This window comes from Bos grunniens, chromosome 4 (assembly GCF_055505025.1).
Source record: "Bos grunniens cultivar Pamir isolate PY7600 chromosome 4, Bosgru_T2T1.0, whole genome shotgun sequence".
Classification (NCBI taxonomy): Eukaryota; Metazoa; Chordata; class Mammalia; order Artiodactyla; family Bovidae; genus Bos; species Bos grunniens.
This window is the reverse complement of record NC_141168.1, coordinates 12376015-12396480: the sequence shown is the minus strand read 5'-3', so window position 1 is coordinate 12396480 and position 20466 is coordinate 12376015. Positions and strand designations below refer to the sequence as shown.

At 41.0% G+C, this 20466-nt stretch overlaps 1 protein-coding gene across 14 annotated transcripts in view; it reads right to left on the bottom strand.

Annotated features, from left to right (window-relative positions):
• The window catches only part of TPK1 (thiamin pyrophosphokinase 1), a 391983-nt gene that overhangs the window by 32708 nt on the left and 338809 nt on the right, over window positions 1–20466 (bottom strand). For 2 of the 14 annotated variants that reach the window (XM_086398267.1, XM_086398268.1), the window contains exon 9: window positions 1977–2265. The exons of 11 other annotated variants lie outside the window; for them this stretch is intronic. In XM_086398267.1, the coding sequence (XP_086254393.1) occupies window positions 2258–2265 (8 nt within the window). In that variant the 3' untranslated portion in view covers window positions 1977–2257. Of the gene's footprint in view, window positions 1–1976; window positions 2266–12996; window positions 13123–20466 lie in introns of those variants that run through there. One more of the 14 variants, XM_086398256.1, reaches the window with a different exon arrangement.

The window sequence follows — 20466 nt, the reverse complement described above, 5'->3', positions numbered from 1 at the left end:
ACACCCAGATACACTGAAGGTTCTACTTGTTACTTCACTGAAACTGTACGAAGATCACCAATGACTTTTTCCCCTAAAACAATGTGTATTCTCAGTGCCTAGTATTGTGGCTGACCTGTGGAAGAAACTCGTCTTCCTTGATTTCTTAACTTTAAAAATAGTTCTGCATTACTGAGCTGTGACCTGGCTTAGCTTTACCTGAATTAACTTACACAATCCTTGTAGCAAACAGATGAAGTAGGTGGTGTTATTGTTCTGGAAATTAGGGCTCACACAGAGATTAAATCTCCCTCACACCTGATCCATCCTAAGATCCATCCTTGCCTTTTCCCTCTGAAATAACAACAGGAGTAGATAGAAAAAAAATACCCTGAAAGACCCAGATTTCTGCTCATTTCCTGGCACATGAATAAGAGCTCAAAATATGTTGAGTATTCTTCTTCTAGCACCCAAAGCCATGGTATAACAAGGAGTATACTAATACCTTTTGACTAATTGAATGTGCCCAGAGAGGTCAGAATAGTGATGCTTAAATAATGATTTCTGCTGGGAGCTATGGCTTGCTGGGGCTTTAAAGGCAAGGAGGGCATTTGTCTTGGACCAGGAGGCTGCCAGAAGCCTTTACCTGGTCACATTGGTCTTAGAAAAGAATAGGAAAAAAACTCATTTTTCCTTTCTCTGCAATATGCACCTACTCATTTCTAAAATGGAAAATTTATGAATGGTGTTATTTGGTAATCACAGTCATCTTTTTGAGAAAAGGATTTATCTTTATCTCATTATGGCAAATATTAGAGTGTAGGTGTGAAATGAAGGGGAGAGCAGTTAAGTCTTTTTTCCCTATTGTTTACATGTATAAATATTAAAATTCATAAGACGTAATTTTGAAAATCTGCTCCTATAGGAAAATAAAGTGTAATTAGAGTTGAATAAAACAAAAGGGGAAATGAGAGCATCGACTTTCTGATTTACTATCTTGCCTTCCCTCCCACTGGAATCAATTTACAGTGGATAGGAAAGATCCAGACAGCAGGAGGAACAAGGGGTTGTTAACACAAATTATAAGGAAAGGAACTCCCTTCGAATTTCAGGAACTGAGCCAAGGGAGAAAATTAGAGTGGGAGACTATTCACACTGCACCATTACAGTACTCACATCACTGAGTGCCTCAAAAATCCCTAATCAAATAAAAGCATTAGCATTTATTGTCTTTCTGCCTAAATATTGTTAAATGCTTAGGAAAAGTCCCCAGAAGACAGTTACCAGTTTGCCAAGAGGTCCCAGGAAGAATTCCTTTCCAGCTGCGAGATGTATTTCCTTAGTGTAAGAGCGAGGGAATATGACCGGATCCATGCTGTTACAGACACTGTGTTACTTTAATGATGCTGCCCTCATGGAAAGAAAACTATACCAAGAAAAAGAGGCAGGAAGAAGCAAACAATTCACTAGCTGCTGACATTAAACAAGGCGTGGGTTTCTGGCTCGAAATACAATACAGGCAAAAATCTGGGAAGAAATGTATAAATTATTTAGATAAGAGGAGTTTTAACTCAAATGTGGAAGGGACAGGGAGGAAAAATCATCAGATAAACTGCTCAAAGCAGGAAACCTGGGTGGCTGTGGTATCTTTCTGGAGCCAATGGAGGCCATGAGGGTATTCTGAAATTGTCATGAAGCTAGCTGGGAGCACTCCGATGGCTGAGGTGCTGTTTACTAACAGAGAACAGACACACAAACAGAACCCCTCCCAGCAACAGGATTCCACATTTTATCATTGTTGCTTTTGAATTGCTCAGTTGTGTCCAACTCTCTGTGACCCTCAACTGTAGCACGCTAGACTCCTCTGTTTTTCCCTACCTCCTGGGGTTTGCTCAAATTCATGTCCATTGAGTCAGTGATGCTTCTAACCATCTCATCCTCTACCCTAAATAGTAAATATTACTATCTTCTCATCATAACTGAGGATGGACTCATCATTGGAAAAAAAGTTGAAAGGTTTCCTTTATTCAAGCAAATAATTTAAAAGATGGGGAAATAGAAAAGTAAAATATCTGAAAGATCATAAAACCAAAAAGTGCTTAAATTCAGTAACAAAAAGGGACTTCAAAGCTACATTTGAGCAAAGGGGAAAAAACAGTCGATCTCTACTTGGAGAAGACGGGGTAGCATCAGTGACTCAGCTCTCCTTGGGAAGAGGGTCTTGTGTGTCACACACGAAACAGCTCAGGGCACGCGGACGGGGTTCTGTCTGCTGCACTCAGATCACTGAAAGGGATGGTACAATTATGCTTCAGTAATGGGTTACTTTTCAGAGATTACCCTTTTACATATCGTCAAGATTAACAAGGTGAAGTGTGGGCTAAATTAGGATTGTACAGACGGGTTGAGAGATGGTGAGTACCTTCCCCAAAGATGACTGATCAGAGGCTGTCTAGAAAGGCGTTGAATAATGCAAGGTTCTGTCCTTGGAAACTATCTCCATTCATGTCTGTATCATCATCTTGGAATAAAACCCATAAGATTAATCAGTGGGTGACAGAATACTGAGAGAGATAAACTAAAGAAAGAAGCAAGATTCACAATGATCCTGAAAGTTCAAGTTAGGAGCCAAAAGCAATGGGGGAGAACTATATACTTTAAAAGGGTGAATTTTATGGTATGCGATTATTGTTGTTTTACAAAAGCTATTATGTAAACAAATGAACAAACAAAACCAATTACAGATGTTTAACTGGAAAATAAAGCTTCATATTTGAGTTAAAAAAAAATACATCCCGGATAGGAAAAGCTTAACTGGTGATAGTCTATGGGTTTGAGTAGACATTGAGCTCACGTAATAGCCAACAGCATGGTCCATTGGAGTCTTAGTTTCCTGAGAACCAGACTTATCCCTGAATCCTCAGCACCTCATGTCATATGCACAGGATAAAAGTGTAATAAATATTTGTTACACATGTTGCTTAAAAACAACCACAATAGCCAAAAATGAATGCAACTTTAAGTTACAAAAGCTTAAATGTAGGAGTTTCTTTCTGTGCACGTGATTGGTTATTTACCCCCATGGCACCCTGATGGAGAAACATCACCTCCAAGAGTAAGTTCTCCTGCACAGGAGGAGGTCACCGCTCTCTCAGTCAATTACAAGAGGCACTAAGGCAATAAAACAGAAGATAAACGAAGTTCATCTACTTAGATGGGGCGCGTGTGGCGCTTTCCACAAGCCAGTGGAAGAAAACAGCCTTCTGAGGCCTTTATTTGTGGACAAACTTCGAAAGGAACTGGCTGTTTATCTTCCACAGTTATGGGGTGTTTCTGGGCCAAGTCTCCCCAGATAAGGCATTTTTCCTGGGGTTAATTCCTGGGGCCTCAGGAATTAACATCGGTAACAGATTGTATTTCTATTATTGGTCATACAAGAGACCCAGAAGTTAGCAATTACCATCTCTAGCCTTGAATTTCCCTAGGTTGTAGGCTTTTCTAGAAGGGCATTAAAAATAATCACAAAATAATGCAAACCCACAGCCAAGCAAACAGCCCTACATCACTTTCTAAGCCATCATTCTCTTATTTTTTCCATTTTTAAGACCTGAAGCCAGAAGAACTTTAATGGGAGACAGAGAGGTGACTTCTATGTGAGATGAACCAAGCCTCTATCATCTTGGTATCACTCTCAGAAATATTCTAGCTGAACAAGTGGGTTGATAGTGTGTGGCCATATGTACTTTTTAGATTATTTTGACAAGTCCAGTTAGTCAGTCCAACCAAGTCAGCTCAGAAAAAGGAGTCTTATGAGTCAAAATAGAGGATTCTAATCAGGTTGGGTTTCATAGACCACAGTTTGTATTGGCCTGAGATGCATGGAAGACAGTCTTAATTATGTAGTCCTGAAGATACAAAATATTTAGTCCAAGTATGGTTTGAGATTTAAAAACAAAGAAAAGGAAGTTAATACCAATTTGTAGTAGGTGGGACTGAAGAAAGATATAAGGAATGAATCTTGAATAACTGTAAATGAATTCATATAAGAAAGTACATGCATCCTTAAATTCTTTAAAATGATTTGTTTATACAAAGAATTCAAATGACCCACTGTTTATCCTGCTATGCAAATCCTTTCTCTTTAACTATATAATAAAAAAATTTGATGAATAACCACATGTTCCAAATTACTGATGTTGACTTCAAAGAATCATTAAGCATACCACTTTCAAATCTAATAGTAAGTATTATAAGTTATAAAATCCTTTATCCTGGCCAGTCTTCAAGACTTATTTGAGATGAGAATACAGACTTTTAATTATTATGTGTGATACATTCTTCATGTATCTGCCTTTGAATTTGAGAATTGGTTTGAAAGTTTAGGGCAAGAAACTGTGGTCTACTCAAGTCTGTCTATCAGATCAGATCAGATCAGATCAGTCGCTCAGTCATGTCCGATTCTTTGCGACCCCATGAATCACAGCACGCCAGGCCTCCCTGTCCATCACCAACTCCCGGAGTTCACCCAGACTCACGTCCATCGAGTCAGTGATGCCGTCCAGGCATCTCATCCTCTGTCTTCCCCTTCTCCTCCTGCCCCCAATCCCTTCCAGCATCAGAGTCTTTTCCAATGAGTCAACTCTTCGCATGAGGTGGCCAAAGTACTGGAGTTTCAGCTTTAGCATCATTCCTTCCAAAGAAATCCCAGGGCTGATCTCTTTCAGAATGGACTGGTTGGATCTCCTTGCAGTCCAAGGGACTCTCCAACACCACAGTTCAAAATAATCAATTCTTCAGTGCTCAGCCTTCTTCACAGTCCAACTCTCACATCCATACATGACCACAGGAAAAACCATAGCCTTGACTAGACGAACCTTTGTTGGCAAAGTAATGTCTCTGCTTTTGAATATGCTATCTAGGTTGGTCATAACTTTCCTTCCAAGGAGTAAGCGTCTTTTAATTTCATGGCTGCAGTCACCATCTGCAGTGATTTTGGAGCCCAGAAAAATAAAGTCTGATACTCTTTCCACTGTTTCCCCATCTATTTTCCATGAAGTGAAGGGACCGGATGCCATGATCTTCGTTTTCTGAATGTTGAGCTTTAAGCCAACTTTTTCACTCTCCACTTTCACTTTCATCAAGAGGCTTTTGAGTTCCTCTTCACTTTCTGCCATAAGGGTGGTGTCATCTGCGTATCTGAGGTTATTGATATTTCTCCCAGCAATCTTGATTCCAGCTTGTGCTTCTTCCAGTCCAGCGTTTGTCATGATGTACTCTGCATAGAAGTTAAATAAGCAGGGTGACAATATACAGCCTTGACGTACTCCTTTTCCTATTTGGAACAAGTCTGTTGTTCCATGTCCAGTTCTAACTGTTGCTTCCTGACCTGCATACAGATTTCTCAAGAGGCAGGTCAGGAGGTCTGGTATTCCCATCTCTTTCAGAATTTTCTACAGTTTATTGTGATCCACACAGTCAAAGGCTTTGGCATAGTCAATAAAGCAGAAATAGATGTTTTTCTGGAACTCTCTTGCTTTTTCCATGATCCAGCAGATGTTAGCAGTTTGATCTCTGGTTCCTCTGCCTTTTCTAAAACCAGCTTGAACATCTGGAAGTTCACGGTTCACGTATTGCTGAAGCCTGGCTTGGAGAATTTTGAGCATTACTTTACTAGTGTGTGAGATGAGTGCAATTGTGCGATAGTTTGAGCATTCTTTGGCGTTGCCTTTCTTTGGAATTGGAATGAAAACTGACCTTTTCCAGTCCTGAGGCCACTGCTGAGTTTTCCAAATTTGCTGGCATATTGAGTGCAGCACTTGCACAGCATCATCTTTCAGGATTTGGAATAGCTCTACTGGAATTCCATCACCTCCACTAGCTTTGTTCGTAGTGATGCTTTCTAAGGCCCACTTGACTTCACATTCCAGAATGTCTGGCTCTAGGTCAGTGATCACACCATCGTGATTATCTGGGTCGTGAAGATCTTTTTTGTACAGTTCTTCTGTGTATTCTTGCCATCTCTTCTTAATATCTTCTGCTTCTGTTAGGTCCATACCATTTCTGTCCTTTATCGAGCTCATCTTTGCATGAAATGTTCCTTTGGTATCTCTGATTTTCTTGACGAGATCCCTAGTCTTTCCCATTCTGTTGTTTTCCTCTATTTCTTTGCATTGATCACTGAAGAAGGCTTTCTTATCTCTCCTTGCTATTCTCTGGAATTCTGCATTCAGATGCTTATATCTTTCCTTTTCTCCTTTGCTTTCTGCTTCTCTTCTTTTCACAGTATTTGTAAGGCCTCCTCAGACAGCCATTTTGCTTTTTTGCATTTCTTTTCTATGGGAATGGTCTTGATGCCTGTCTCCTGTGCAATGTCACGAACCTCATTCCATAGTTCATCAGGCATTCTATCTATCTAGGCCCTTACATCTATTTCTCACTTCCAAAGGGATTTGATTTAGGTCATACCTGAATGGTCTAGTGGTTTTCCTTACTTTTTTCAATTTCAGTCTGAATTTGGCAATAAGGAGTTCACGGTCTGAGCCACAGTCAGCTCCTGGTCTTGTTTTTGCTGACTGTATAGAGCTTCTCCATTTTTGGCTGCAAAGAATATAATAATCTGATTTCGGTGTTGACCATCTGGTGATGTCCGTGTATAGAGTCTTCTCTTGTGTTGTTGGAAGAGGGTGTTTGTTATGACCAGTGCATTTTCTTGGCAAAACTCTATTAGTCTTTGCCCTGCTTCATTCTGTATTCCAAGGCCAAATTTGCCTGTTACTCCAGGTGTGTCTTGACTTCCTACTTTTGCATTCCAGTCCCCTATAATGAAAAGGACATCTTTTTTGGGTGTTAGTTCTAAAAGGTCTTGTAGATCTTCTATATATCTGAGTATACCATATTAAATATCCACAATATGTTCCCTGCCTCTGGCTGCTCCCTTTCCCTAAAACCTACTACTCATCTTAAAGCAATTAAAATGTACAATGCACTGCTCACTCTGCTTTCTTTGAAAAATGTGTATCTTCGGAGAAGAGATGGGCCCTTAACAGCTCTGTAAGCCTGTCCCCATTTCAGTAGTATTCCACGACATACACTCAGATGTCACCACTAATATTTATGCTTCTGCCAAGTGACATTTTCTTTCGAGAGACAGGATTGATGGGCCTAGAAAGAACCGGATCAAGCAAGAGTTGAATTCTAGACTATTAAGCAATAGAAAACCACTGTATAAATTTTTACAAGGAATGACTGGATGAAAGCATTATTTTAGGAATAGCTGGCAAAAATAGGAAGAGCAAATATAGGAACTGGAATAGGATATTTTTTCATTTAATGCTGTTGCTCTACTGAGGCAACTACTAATCCTTTGTAAGCAAAAACCAGGCTTTAGATTATTACTCCCACAGCACTGAACTATTTACGTTGATTGGTACAGTCAACTGCCCATGTGAGAAAATGATGCCTTGAGAATGTCCATCTAGTGTTAATGATGGTCAGTCTGGGATCTCATGATTAGCAAAGCAATAATTTCAGTTCTTGTGGCCAAGGCAGCTTTATTTACACATTTCTCCAACAAATATGCTCAAGTACCTACAGTTGTTATGGAGGAGGAACTGGCAGCCCACTCCAGTACTCTTACTGGGAAAATCCCATGTGGCTGACGAGTCAGACATGACAGAGCATGCACACATATATACATCTACAGCTGTTAACTGAACAGTAGCCATTTTTTTTTTAAAGGTGTAAAAACAGTAAAGATGTTCCTATAACTTGATCACTTTTTGAGTAGAAGAATTAGGGGATGAAGATGTGAAGGTTAAACCTATTGTATCTGTTCCCTGGGCTAAGACTTTTGATGTATGAGTTGTGTAAAAACTAGAGGGTTTTTTTTTTTTTTTCCTCCAAAATATTTCACTGGAAGATTTTATAGGCTGATCTAGATTATCTTACTGCCTATAGCAGAGACTTTCTTGGGTACAAAATGTGGTTCAGAGTTGCAGGACTCATCCAGAGCAGAGTCTGCCTCTTGACTCAGGTGTGGCCATGTGACTTTCAGCCAATGATCGTGAACAGAGAGGACAGTGCACCAAGTCAGAACGCGGGTCCTGGGAGGCTTGGCATGTTTCTGTTTTCTATCTTGAGTGTCTGGCACTGCGCTGAGAAGAATGTGCTATACTAAGTCCAGACAGAGACGTCAGGAGAATGGCCATCCAGATGCCGTACCAATCTATTTTAAGAGGCAGAGCAGTGACACAGCAGGTGCTATGAAACAAGTCATTTAAGATTAGCCAAATCCTACCTGAGCTATAGCTGCATGAGCAGAGCAAGTGGCTATACTTTTAAGTCACTGAGTTTTGAGTATGCAACACAGCATCTTTGGGCCAGTAGCTTATGGCTGCAGTGGCCAAAAATGGATTATTAGAATCAAAGTTGGCAGGCTCTTCATTCTAATGTGGGTTTTTATCTGTCATTCTTTTCCCCCCTGTTACACTAGTTATGACACTTATATATAGAACTTAAACTATGCACTTTTGGTGCCTTTTTTTAGCAACTTGTAGTTCTCGGTTTAACTGCCTTGGCTTCCCTTTGCCTTTCATACTTTTTGTTAGTATGTATATATTTTCCTATATTTTGGAATCCCTTTTTTCAGTTTGTGGGTCATTTTTTTCTTCTTTTCTTAGACACCTAAATTCATTCAAATAAAGATCTCTTTAATATTTCTTTCCTCCTTAAGATCTTTGTTGACTTTGGGGAGGGGCAAAGGAACCATTAATGATAATCTATTAGGCTCATTCTTACTTTTGTTGAATGGTACCCAAACCAGGTTATGACAATTTAGAAAATACCTCTAGAACTTGATGTGTGTGTGTGTGTGTGTTTTCTTGTAATAGAAGCTTATACGTCAGAAGGTGTGAATAAAAATGCAAAATTAGAAACAAATCCCATGAAGTGTTTGGACACTCTGACAGCTGCAATTTTTCAACATAAATGACTGCACTTAGCTGCAAAGCCTCTGTCATAGGGAGACAGGACACTTCCAAAATTGCCTGCTGCCCTCTTTAGTAATAATCAGAGTTTTCACTACCTAGACATCCCATGATAAAAGACACCTCGGTGCACACAGATGGAAGAATCCAGACTTTATGCATATCCCTCAGAGAACGCACATGCTACTCTATTCATCTTCCCTCCTTGTCTAGATGTGGCACAAGATTATTCAGGCAAGAAGATGTGGGCAGGAGCGGAAGCTTAGCAGTCAACAGGTGAGCCTGTCCACTCTCTCGCTTTCCTTTTAATCAAAGAAAAGACCTGACAAAATTCACTGTTAGCCTCCTACTGGTGCCTTCTGACAGCATTAGGCAGGGGGAACTCTTTTTTCCTAGCATCACACCAACAAATTTATTTTAAAATGCACAACGCTTAACATGTGTTCCTCAAGGCATTATCATTTCTGAAACAGTATGGCTAAGTGTCTTTACTTAAGAGATTTTTAACGACTAATTTTTCTCATTCTTTTAAAAAAGTATCAATCTGCCTTTTAGAGATATTTGAGATATACCATCACACAAATGCAAAGTTTCATATGGATGCATGCTTAGTCGCTAAGTCATTTGTCTGACTCTTTGCAACCTCATGGACTCTACTGCCAGGCTCCTCTGTCCATGGAATTTCCCAGGCAAGAATACTGGAGTGGGTTGCCGTTTCTTTCTCCAGGGGATCTTCCTCACCCAGAGATCAAACTCACATCTCCTGCATTAGCAGGCGGATTCTTTACTGCTGAGCCACTAGGGAAGTCAGATGTTTTATGCATATTAATAAGAGTCTAGTTTTGGGGATGTATTAATAGTTGAATTCTGGTGACCTTTCAAATAAAGTAGGATTAGCTCACATCTTGTCCTAGATCCACATAAGTCAGAAGCCCAGTGTCTCTCCCTGCACCAAGCTGCCCCTGAAGAAGTACCTGCCCATGTGACCCACTTCTAGGAAGCCAGTTTGAAGACTGCTATCTATGATGCCAAATTTCTGAGCTCCTTTCTTCCAGGACTACAAGAATAGAAACTTCTGGTTTAGTGATTCTAAAACAGGATCATGAAGAAAATAATTTCCATATTTACCATACTTTCTGCCACAACCCAAATAGGCTTGTAGAGACAAGACCAAAGATATTAAAGTCAATTTATTTCAGATATGGGCAACGTCATGAGCTGTCAACAGATGCCCTGCAGTCCCCAGCTTCAGCAGCAGGTCAGCAGTAGGGTCATCTGTGATCCAGGAAGGGTACCTGCCCAGAGGTGCCCACCTCCTAACACCCGGAACCTATGAATACATGTTACCTGGTGAATGCGGTTTTAAGGTTGCAGCTGGAATTAGATTTTCTAACTTGGTGACTTTAAAATACGGATTATCCAAGGTGAGCCCAGTGTAATCAAAAGGTGCCATAAACATGGGAAAGCGAGACAGAGTCGGAGACGACAGCAATGAAATTTGAGTAAGACTTGGTCCAGCACTGCTGCCGGCTTGAAGATGGAGGAAGAGAACCAAAAGCCGAGGGAATGTGGGAGCTTCTAGAAGCTGGAAGGAGCAAAGAAAGACATTCTTCCCTGGAGCCTTTAGAGAGAGACACTGGTTAGCCAAAACCTTTATCCTAGCCTGGTGAGACCCACCTCAATTTTCTGAACTACAGTGATAAACCTGTTATTTTAAACTGCTGCATCTGTGTCAGTTTTGTCACAGCAGCCAAAAGGAACAAATATTTCATCTCATTAATGAGACAGGTTCAGGTGGTGGTGGTGGTTTAGTCGCTCACTTGTGTCCAACTCTTGCAACCCCACGGACTGCAGCCCACTAGGCTCCTCTCTGCAGGAATTTTCCAGGCAAGAGTTCTGGAGTGGGTTGCCATTCCCTTCTCTAGCAGATCTTCCCGACCCAGGGATCAAACCCAGGTCTCCTGCATTGCGGGCAGATTCTTTACCAACTGAGCCACCAGTGAGACAGGTTACTACCTAAATTATGACTAAAAGCTATCTAGACTACGCATAACTGAGAGACAACAAGAATTTACAATGTAAGATAGCAATCTTATTTGAATGCAAATAGCTTTATAAAAGAAAAGAAAAAAGATAGAAAACTGGACTTCAGCAAAATTTAAAACTTTTGTGCATCAAAGGGTAGTATCAAGAACATGAAAAGACCACTCAGAGAAAAATAAAATATTTCCAAATCACGTATCAGATAAGGGCAGTATCAAGACTATAGAAAGAACTCTTACAACTCAACAATAAAGAGATAACACAGTTTTCAAAAGCACAAAGAATATGAATAGGCAGTTCTCCAAAGAAGATATAAAACTGGTTTAAAGCATATGAAAAGATGTTCCTCATCATTAATCATTAAGGAAATTCAAATCAAAACCACCAGATACCATCTGAGACATAGAGAACAGACTTGGGGGTTGCCAGGAAAGAGTGGGTGGTGGAAGGATGGAATGGAAGTTTGAGATTAGTATATGCAAACTATTATATATGGAATACATAAACAACAAGATCCTACTGTGTAGCACAGGGAACTATATTCAATAGCCTGTGATAAATTATAATGGAAAAGTGTATGAAAAAGGATATATGTATATAGTACATATTTACTGTACAGTAGAAAGTAACAACACTGTAAATCAACTATACTTCCAAAAAAAAAAAAAACCACTATGAAGTCAAGAAACACCTGGAGTAACAGGCAAATTTGGCCTTGGAGTACAGAATGAAGCAGGGCAAAGCCTAATAGAGTTTTGCCAAGAGAACATACTAGTTATAGCAAACACCCTCTTCCAACAACACAAGAGAAGACTCTACACATGGACATCACCAGATGGTCAACATCGAAATTAGACAGATTATATTCTTTGCAGCCAAAGATGAAGAAGCTCTATACAATCAGCAAAAACAAGACCAGAAGCTGACTGTGGCTCAGATCATGAACTTTTTATTGCCAAATTCAGACTTAAATTGAAGAAAGTGCGGAAAACCACTAGACCATTCAGGTATGACCTAAATCAAATCCCTTATGATTATACAGTGGAAGTGAGAAATAGATTTAAGGGACTGGATATGACAGACAGAGTGCCTGATGAACTATGGATGGAGGTTCATGACACTGTACAAGAGACAGGGAGCAAGACCATCCCCAAGAAAAATAAATGCAGTAAAGCAAAATGGCTGTCTGAGGAGGCCTTACAAATAGCTGTGAAAAGAAGAGAAGCCAAAAGCAAAGGAGAAAAGGAAAGATATACCCATCTGAATGCAGAGTTCCAAAGAATAGCAAGGAGAGATAAGAAAGTGTTCCTCAGTGATCAGTGCAAAGAAAGGAAAATAATACAATGGGAAAGACTAGAGATCTCTTCAAGAAAATTAGAGATACCAAGGGGACATTTCATGCAAAGATGGGCTCGATAAAGGACAGAAATGGTATGGACCTAACAGAAGCAGAAGATATTAAGAAGAGGTGGCAAGAATACACAGAAGCACTTACAAAAAAGATCTTCACAACCCAGATCACTCACCTAGAGCCAGACATCCTGGAATGTAAAGTCAAGTGGGCCTTAGGAAGCATCATTACGAACAAAGCTAGTGGAGGTGATAGAATTCCAGTTGAGCTATTTCAAATCCTAAAAGATGATGCTGTGAATGTGCTGCATTCAATATGGCAGGAAATTTGGAAAACTCAGCAGTGGCCACAGGACTGGAAAAGGTCAGTTTTCATTCCAATCCCTAAGAAAGGCAATGCCAAAGAATGCTCAAACTACCGTGTCGAGGTCCAGCCCAGGCTGTTCCAGGGAGTTCGAAGCGGGGACGGCACTGGCGAGGATCAGGATACAATAGCTTCAATTAGATATTAATTAGAGATATAAAGAGTAATAGAATGAGGATAGCTCAGTAGGAAAATTCAGTGGAGAAAAGAGGCTGAGTAGCTTGGTTTACGTGGGAGACCAATAAAACTTCAAGATAAGAAGTGTGCACCACTTACATAGGCTGCAGGCGTCCTTCCGTTCTCCCGAAGGAGAGGAGACACTGAGACCTCCCCGGTCGGATCTTAGAAGCCCAGGCATAATTAGTAAGCATGGTGGGTTCCGCGCTCCAGATGGAGACTCAGCTAGAGTTTGAGAGAGACAGCAACATGGGGAGACCAATATTTCGAGAAACTGATCCCAATTCTTTATTTTCCATGGTCTACTTTTATACACTGAGATGTTATGCAAAAGTCACACGGGGTCAGCAGTCCTGACTTTTATCAAAGTCAGGTGCTTCATACAAATGTATACAGAGGTCTTAGGGGTGTTACATCATCTTCTGGCCAGGGGGCCTGCTGACAATTTATGACCCTCTCCTTGTGACAGTGGTCAGTCAACCAGGACACTTATTTCTCCAGGGGTGATTATTCTTAAAACAGATGCCACCCAAATAAAGTTACATTTCTACAGGGTGAGGGTGTAGTGGGTTTTAGTTAAGGAAAGAATTTACTTGGCCTAAGGTCCAACATGATTAATATCAAAGGTTAATACTTATTTCTTCTATATATTCATTAATGTGTGTAAGGGCAGGGGATGTGGAGACTCAGCAACAAACATTGGCTCAACAAATGAAAAACCCTTCACCAATACAATTTCTAATCAGCCCACTATACTTATACTAATGGTTTTCTAACTTTTCTAAGGAACCTATTTTTAGAACCATCTCGTGCCTCTCATGGTTGGGAGGCTGTGAGCAATAACATGTGGCCGGACAAGCCTGTCAGGCAGGCTAGAGAACCTTCAGAGGAGTTTGTAGGTTGAAACACTCCTGTCACGCCCAGGAATTATTATTAACTGGAGCTCTAAGTTAACTCCTTCTCCGAAAGAGGTGGTGGGGGACAGTCCCCAGTAAAGTCAGAGGTGTAGGTGAGAGCACAAACTAGCAAAGTAGGCAGGCTCTGGTTATGGGGGTAGATGCTTGAGGATTTCCAGGGGGACTCCTGAGGCTCGATACCGCCTTTGCGTATGTCGAGCCTCCTTCCTCATGACCTTTGCCACGGGCGGAGTGCCTCACGCCGGCTCCCCGCACTACCGCACAATTGCATTCATCTCACACGCTAGTAAAGTAATGCTCAAAATTATCCAAGCCAGGCTTCAGCAATACGTGAACCGTGAACTTTCAGATGTTCAAGCTGGTTTTAGGAAAGGCAGAGATCAAATTGCCAACATCTGCTGGATCATCAAAAAAGCAAGAGAATTCCAGAAAAAAACATCTATTTCTGCTTTATTGACTATGTCAAAGCCTTTGACTGTGTGGATCACAATAAACTGTGGAAAATTCTTCAAGAGATGGGAATATCAGACCTCCTGACCTGCCTCTTGAGAAATCTGTATGCAGGTCAGGAAGCAACAGTTAGAACTGGACATGGAACAACAGACTGGTTCCAGATTGGGAAAGGAGTACATCAAGACTGTATATTGTCACCCTGCTTATTTAACTTATATGCAGAGTACATCATGAGAAACACTGGGCTGGATGAAGCACAAGCTAGAATCAAGAAATGCCAAGAGAAATACCAATAACCTCAGATATGCAGATGACACCATCCTTATGGCAGAAAGTGAAGAACTAAAGGCCTCTTGACGAAAGTGAAAGAGGAGAATGAAAAAGTTGGCTTAAAGTTCAACATTCAGAGAACTAAGATCATGGCATCTGGTCCTATCACTTCATGGCAAATAGATGGGGAAGCAGTGGAAACAGTAATAGAGTTTATTTTTGGGGGCTCCAAAATCACTGCAGATGGTGATTGCAGCCATGAAATTAAAAGACGCTTGCTCCTTGGAAGGAAAGTTATGACCAACCTAGACAGCATAATAAAAAGTAGAGACATTAGTTTGCCAACAAAGGTCCATCTAGTCAAGGCTATGGTTTTTCCAGTCATCATGTATGGATGTGAGAGTTGGACTGTAAAGAAAGCTGAGTGCCGAAGAATTGATGCTTTTGAACTGTGGTATTGGAGAAGACTCTTGAGAGTACCTTGGACGGCAAGGAGATCCAACCAGTCCATCCTAAGGAGATCAGTCCAGAGTGTTCATTGGAAGGACTGATGTTGAAGCTGAAACTCCAATACTTTGGCCACCTGATGCAAAGAGATGACTCATTTGAAAAGACCCTGATGCCGGGAAAGATTGAGGGTAGGAGGAGAAGGGAACAACAGAGGATGAGATGGTTGGATGGCATCACCGACTCAATGGACATGAGTTTGAGTAAACTCCGGGAGTTGGTGATGGATAGGGAGGCCTGGTGTGCTGCAGTCCATGGGGTCGCAAAGAGTCGGACACAACTGAGCAACTTAACTGAACTGAACTAGGTATTATTAATAATTAACACTCATTATGATGGCTTTAAAAAAAAAAGAGCAAGTATTGGTGAGGATACTCCTCCTATATTACTCATACGATTATAAACTGTTATAACCACTGAGGAAATGAGTTTGGCAGTTCCTCGAAAAGTTAAACAGAATTACCACATGACCTAGCAATTCTCTTGAGAGCTCCTTGGGACTGCAAGGAGATCAAACCAGTCCATCATCCTGAATATTCACTGAAAGGACTGATGCTGAAGCCAATGCTCCAATACTTTGGCTACCCGATGTGAAGAAGTAACTCATTTGAAAAGACCCTGATGCTGGGAAAGACTGAAGGCAAGAGCAGAAGGGATGACAGAAAATGAAATGGTTGATGGCATCACCAGCTTGATGGATGGCATCACTGACTTGATGCATATGAGTTTGAGCAAGCTCTGGGAGTTGATGATGGACAGGGAAGGCTGGCGTGCTGCAGTCCATGGGGTCGCTAGGAAAGATTGAAGGCAGGAGGAAAAGGGGAAAATAGAGGAGGAGACGGTTGGATGGCATCACTGACGCGATGGACATGAGTCTGAGCAAGCTCCGGGTCTTGATGATAGACAGGGAAGCCTCGGGTGCTGCAGTCCATGGGGTTGCAAAGAGTCAGACATGACTGAACAACTGAACTAGCAATTCTACTCCTAGATATGTTTGAGTCAAGAGGACTCAAAATGTATGCTCACACAAAAACTCATACATGAATGTTTATAACAGCCTTATTCCTGATAAAAAGTGAAAACAACCCAATGCCCTTGAACTAATAAATGGATAAATAAAATGTGTTGTTATAGCCATCTGATGGAATATTATTTAGCCACAAAACAGAAAGACATATTGTTACACATTACCATGTGGTTGGGCCTTTCATGCTAAGTGGGAGAAGCCAGACACAAAAGGCTACATATTGTGTGTTCCATATGAAATGTCCAGAACAGACAAATCCATAGAGACAGGAAGTGGATTACTGGCTGCCAGGGAAAGGGAGAGGGAGGGACTGGGACTGACTGAAGTCTACACAAAGTCTCTTTTTAGGGTGACGAAAATGTTTTGGAAATAAGTGTTAGTAATGGGTACACTAAAACCCACTGAATTATATGCTGTAAAGTGATACATTTTAGGTTGTATAAATTGTACCTCAGTTAAAAAAAGTATAGACTCAATCCACCCAACACACCATTAGAGCTTAGTACTGAATATCCAGGTCGTGACCATGGCCTTGTCACCTTACTAAGGTGAAATGATGTGACTTGCTAGTTGACTAACTTTCGGTTTTCCTGTGTACTTTAAGAACTCCCATTGCAGGCCCTGATCTTGTGACAAACCCAACTCCAATCAGCATACAAACACAGACTCAGCATTTTTAAATTTCTTCAACTGAAATCTGACTTTGTGAAGCACTTTCTCATTTTCTCTTCAAGTCAGTTTATGCCCTTGAGTTTTCCCTTGTTCTTACATCCGTCATCTCCTCGTTGACAAGAGGCCCCCTCAATCCTGTGCTACCCCTTATGCTTTATCAATGTCTGAGTCCCTCAACAGACTCATCCTGAAGTATCTACCTGAGTATCTGGTCTACCAGTTTAGAAGTTAAGACACTGTTTCTAGTCCTTTAGCGATTTCTTTAGAAATTTTGGCATGCCTGAAAGTGAAAGTGTTAGTCGCTTGGTTGTGTCCAACTCTTTTCCACCCCATGGACTGTGGCTCACCAGGTTCCTCTGTCCATGGGATTCTCCAGGCAAGAATATTGGAGTGGATAGCCATTCCCTTCTCCAGGGGATCTTCCCAACCCAGGGATCCTGCACTGCAGGCAGATTCTTCACCATCTGAGTGACAAACTTATCCAAACACAAAGCCTAATATTCCTCAATACCTTTACCCTCATTCTGGACAAAACAAGAATCTCAGGATGCTTTAACTCCATTTAACCATCCTAGCTTATATATGTCTATATGTTATGGTTGTTGTATATTTTAATTCTGTGTATTTTACCTTCAGTTTTTAAAAACTTTTAAAAACTTCTATTGTAAAATAATTACAGACATACAGGAGGTTGTAAAGAAATGTACAGAGAATTTCCAGGCACAGATAATTCTACTAATAACATCTATATAATACCCAATATATAATGCTAAAAATATAGTAACAGTCTGTTTTATTTTTTGGCCATGCCACACAGCATGTGGGATCTTGGTTCCTCAACCAAGGATCAAACCTGCTCCTCTTGCACTGGAAGGTAGAGTCTTTTATCTACTGGGCGTCCAGGGAAGCCCCTGATCTCTCTTATTTTTGTCTGTATTAAAAGTAATATAGTGATGACAGCCTTCTCTAGAGTCAAAAAATTTACAAGGTCAAACAACACGTGTCATGGTAAGCATATAGCACTTTATTAATTGTGCTAGTAAGTCCAAGGGTCTGTGGAGAAAAACCTGAGTAACATATCTTTCTAGTTTCTTCCAATCAAAGAGGATTCATGTTTCTACTTTGTAAAGAGACATACAACTTTCTCATCAGGTCATTGTCAAGTTATCTTTAAAATATAAAGAGCTATTCTCCACCTCTTAACCAAAGCAAAGTCAAATCTATGCAGCAGAATACAGAGGAACAGAACTAGCTGACTACAAAGCCACATGTCTTCTTTCCTTCCTCCCCAAAATGCAAAGATCAGAATGCTAAGCGAGAATACATGAATGCACGTTCTGATTTTTTAGAGATAGCAAAGATGTGCAGGTAATGAAAAAGACCTCATTTTCTTCCCTGTGTATATCAGCATAGTTGTGAGCCTATGTGTATAGAAATGTTAGAAACACAAACAGGGGTTTTTAAATTAAAAATATAATAATAATCCTTGATGGTTTCTGTCTTATATTCTCTCTGCTGTTCAGTGATATTTTCTTAATTACTTGAGAACCGTGTTTTTTAAAAAAAGTTTAAGTACATTACTGACATGAACTCAATGACCAACACCATTTTCCCTCCCTAATACGAGTTTTCTCCTTATCACTCAGGGTACATGGCAGCCTTAAGGTCTGAGAGTTTTCGATTGCTAGTATCAGAAAGTATCTAGCTCTTTGGCATGTACTTGCATTTATTGTACAATGCCAGGTACAATGCATGGCATTACATGTGTATGTGTACGTACACCCCATACCTGGCAGGTGTATGTGTATGTCCACCTCACACATGGCAGGTGCTGAAACAATCACGACTAGTTTCAGATGCACTGACTTGGTCTCCCAGCTCGCTTCCACGTGCCTTGAAGGCAGCATCTGGATCACCTGCGTTCCAGTTAGCAAAGCACAGTCCCACGCCTCACCCCAGACCTACAGAGCCAGAATCCACATTTAACAAAACACACTAAAATGTGAGAAGTGCTGACTTAAGTCATTCTTTGAAAAATCAACCGCTCCAATTTACGTCTCTTTTCCTTCAGCATCAGGTTTCCTTCCTTTTTGAAACACCCAGGGTTCAGTATTTTTTCAAAAAGACAAAAACAGAACCGAATTTCTCTCCATGCCGTACCACCTTCAGTGACTGAGCCCTCCTCTGCTGATCAGACTCCCAGTTTGGTTTCTCTGGTTACCACACTCCTGGGATGAATCCTATGCCCCTGCTCCCTTTACTTTTAATTTTCTCATTCCCGTTTCTTTGGTTACCACACTCTTGGAATGAACACTATGTCCCTGTGCCCTTTACTTTTAATTTTCTCATTTCTTTCTTAAAACTCAGAAACTTGACTTTCACTCCTGTGTAGTTCCATACACATACAAAGCACTAAAAAAATGCAGATAATTAACTAGAAAAATGCAGATAAAACTAAGATCCATTTTTCTAACATGCACTGTCCCCACTGCCAGCCAAAAACTGGCACTTGCCATCTACCTCTACAAGTTGTTGTGACCACTGACTTTCAGTACCCCCTGAAAGTTCAGGGTGGAGAGTTCAGGAATGAGGCACTCTGTGTTCTGGGTAAAACTACTAAAGCAGAATAGGCCTTCAGAGAGTTAGATGTTTTCAAGAGAAGATATATGAGCCCAATTTTCCACCTCCTCATATCTAGAATTGAGCAACAAAGAATTGACACTTTTGAACTGTGGTGTTGGCGCAGACTCTTGGGAGTCCCTTGGACTGCAAGGAGATCCAACCAGTCCATTCTAAAAGAAATAAGTCCTGATTATTCATTGGAAGGACTGACGCTGAAGCTCAAACTCCAATACTTTGGCCACCTGATGCAAAGAACTGACTCATTTGAAAAGAACTTAATGCTGGGAGTGATTAAAGGCAGGAGGAGAAGGGGATGACAGAGAATGAGATGGTTGGATGGCATCACCAACTCAATGGACATGAGTTTGAGCAATCTCTGGGAGTTGGTAATGGACAGGGAAGCCTGGCGTGCTGTAGTCCATGGGGTTGCGAAGAGTTGGACATGACTGAGTGACTGAACTGAACTAAGCATATCTAGAAAAGCACTAAAATCCTTCATGCTGACGACTGCTCCTTGTGAGTAGCAGAACCTTCTACAAAAATGTGTGCTTGGCTACATGTATCCTCCACTTAATCAAAATCACATGTATATACACATACAGACCTGCCCCCAACACCGCCCCCCTACCCCACCTCTTTGGAGCAGTCGCTCAGCACCGTCTGAGGTACTGTCTCCTGGGCTGCAGTCCTTATTTTGCCCCAAGTAAAATTTAACTCCACTCTCACGTTATGCCTTTTTTTTTTTTTTTTTTTTTGTCAGCACTATACTTATTGGAAATGAATTCTCTTAGCAGCATGTGATGCCTGATTAATTTCGTGTGCCCACTCCTATCCTGTATCCACTCAAGATCATTCACAGATCTGTGCTCCTGCCTAGCTGACTGGATTGGCCAAACTTACCACGTGCTCTCCACAGCACTGCTCCAACCCTGAAAAGCAGAAATGTTAACATCTCTACAGAAGTAACCCAAGAATATGGAAGCTCAGATGGTAAAAGAATCAGCCTGCAATGCAGGAGATGCAGGTTCAATCCCTGGGGTCAGGAAGATCCCCTGGAGGAGGAAAATGGCACCCTACTCCAGTATTCTTGCCTGGAGAAGT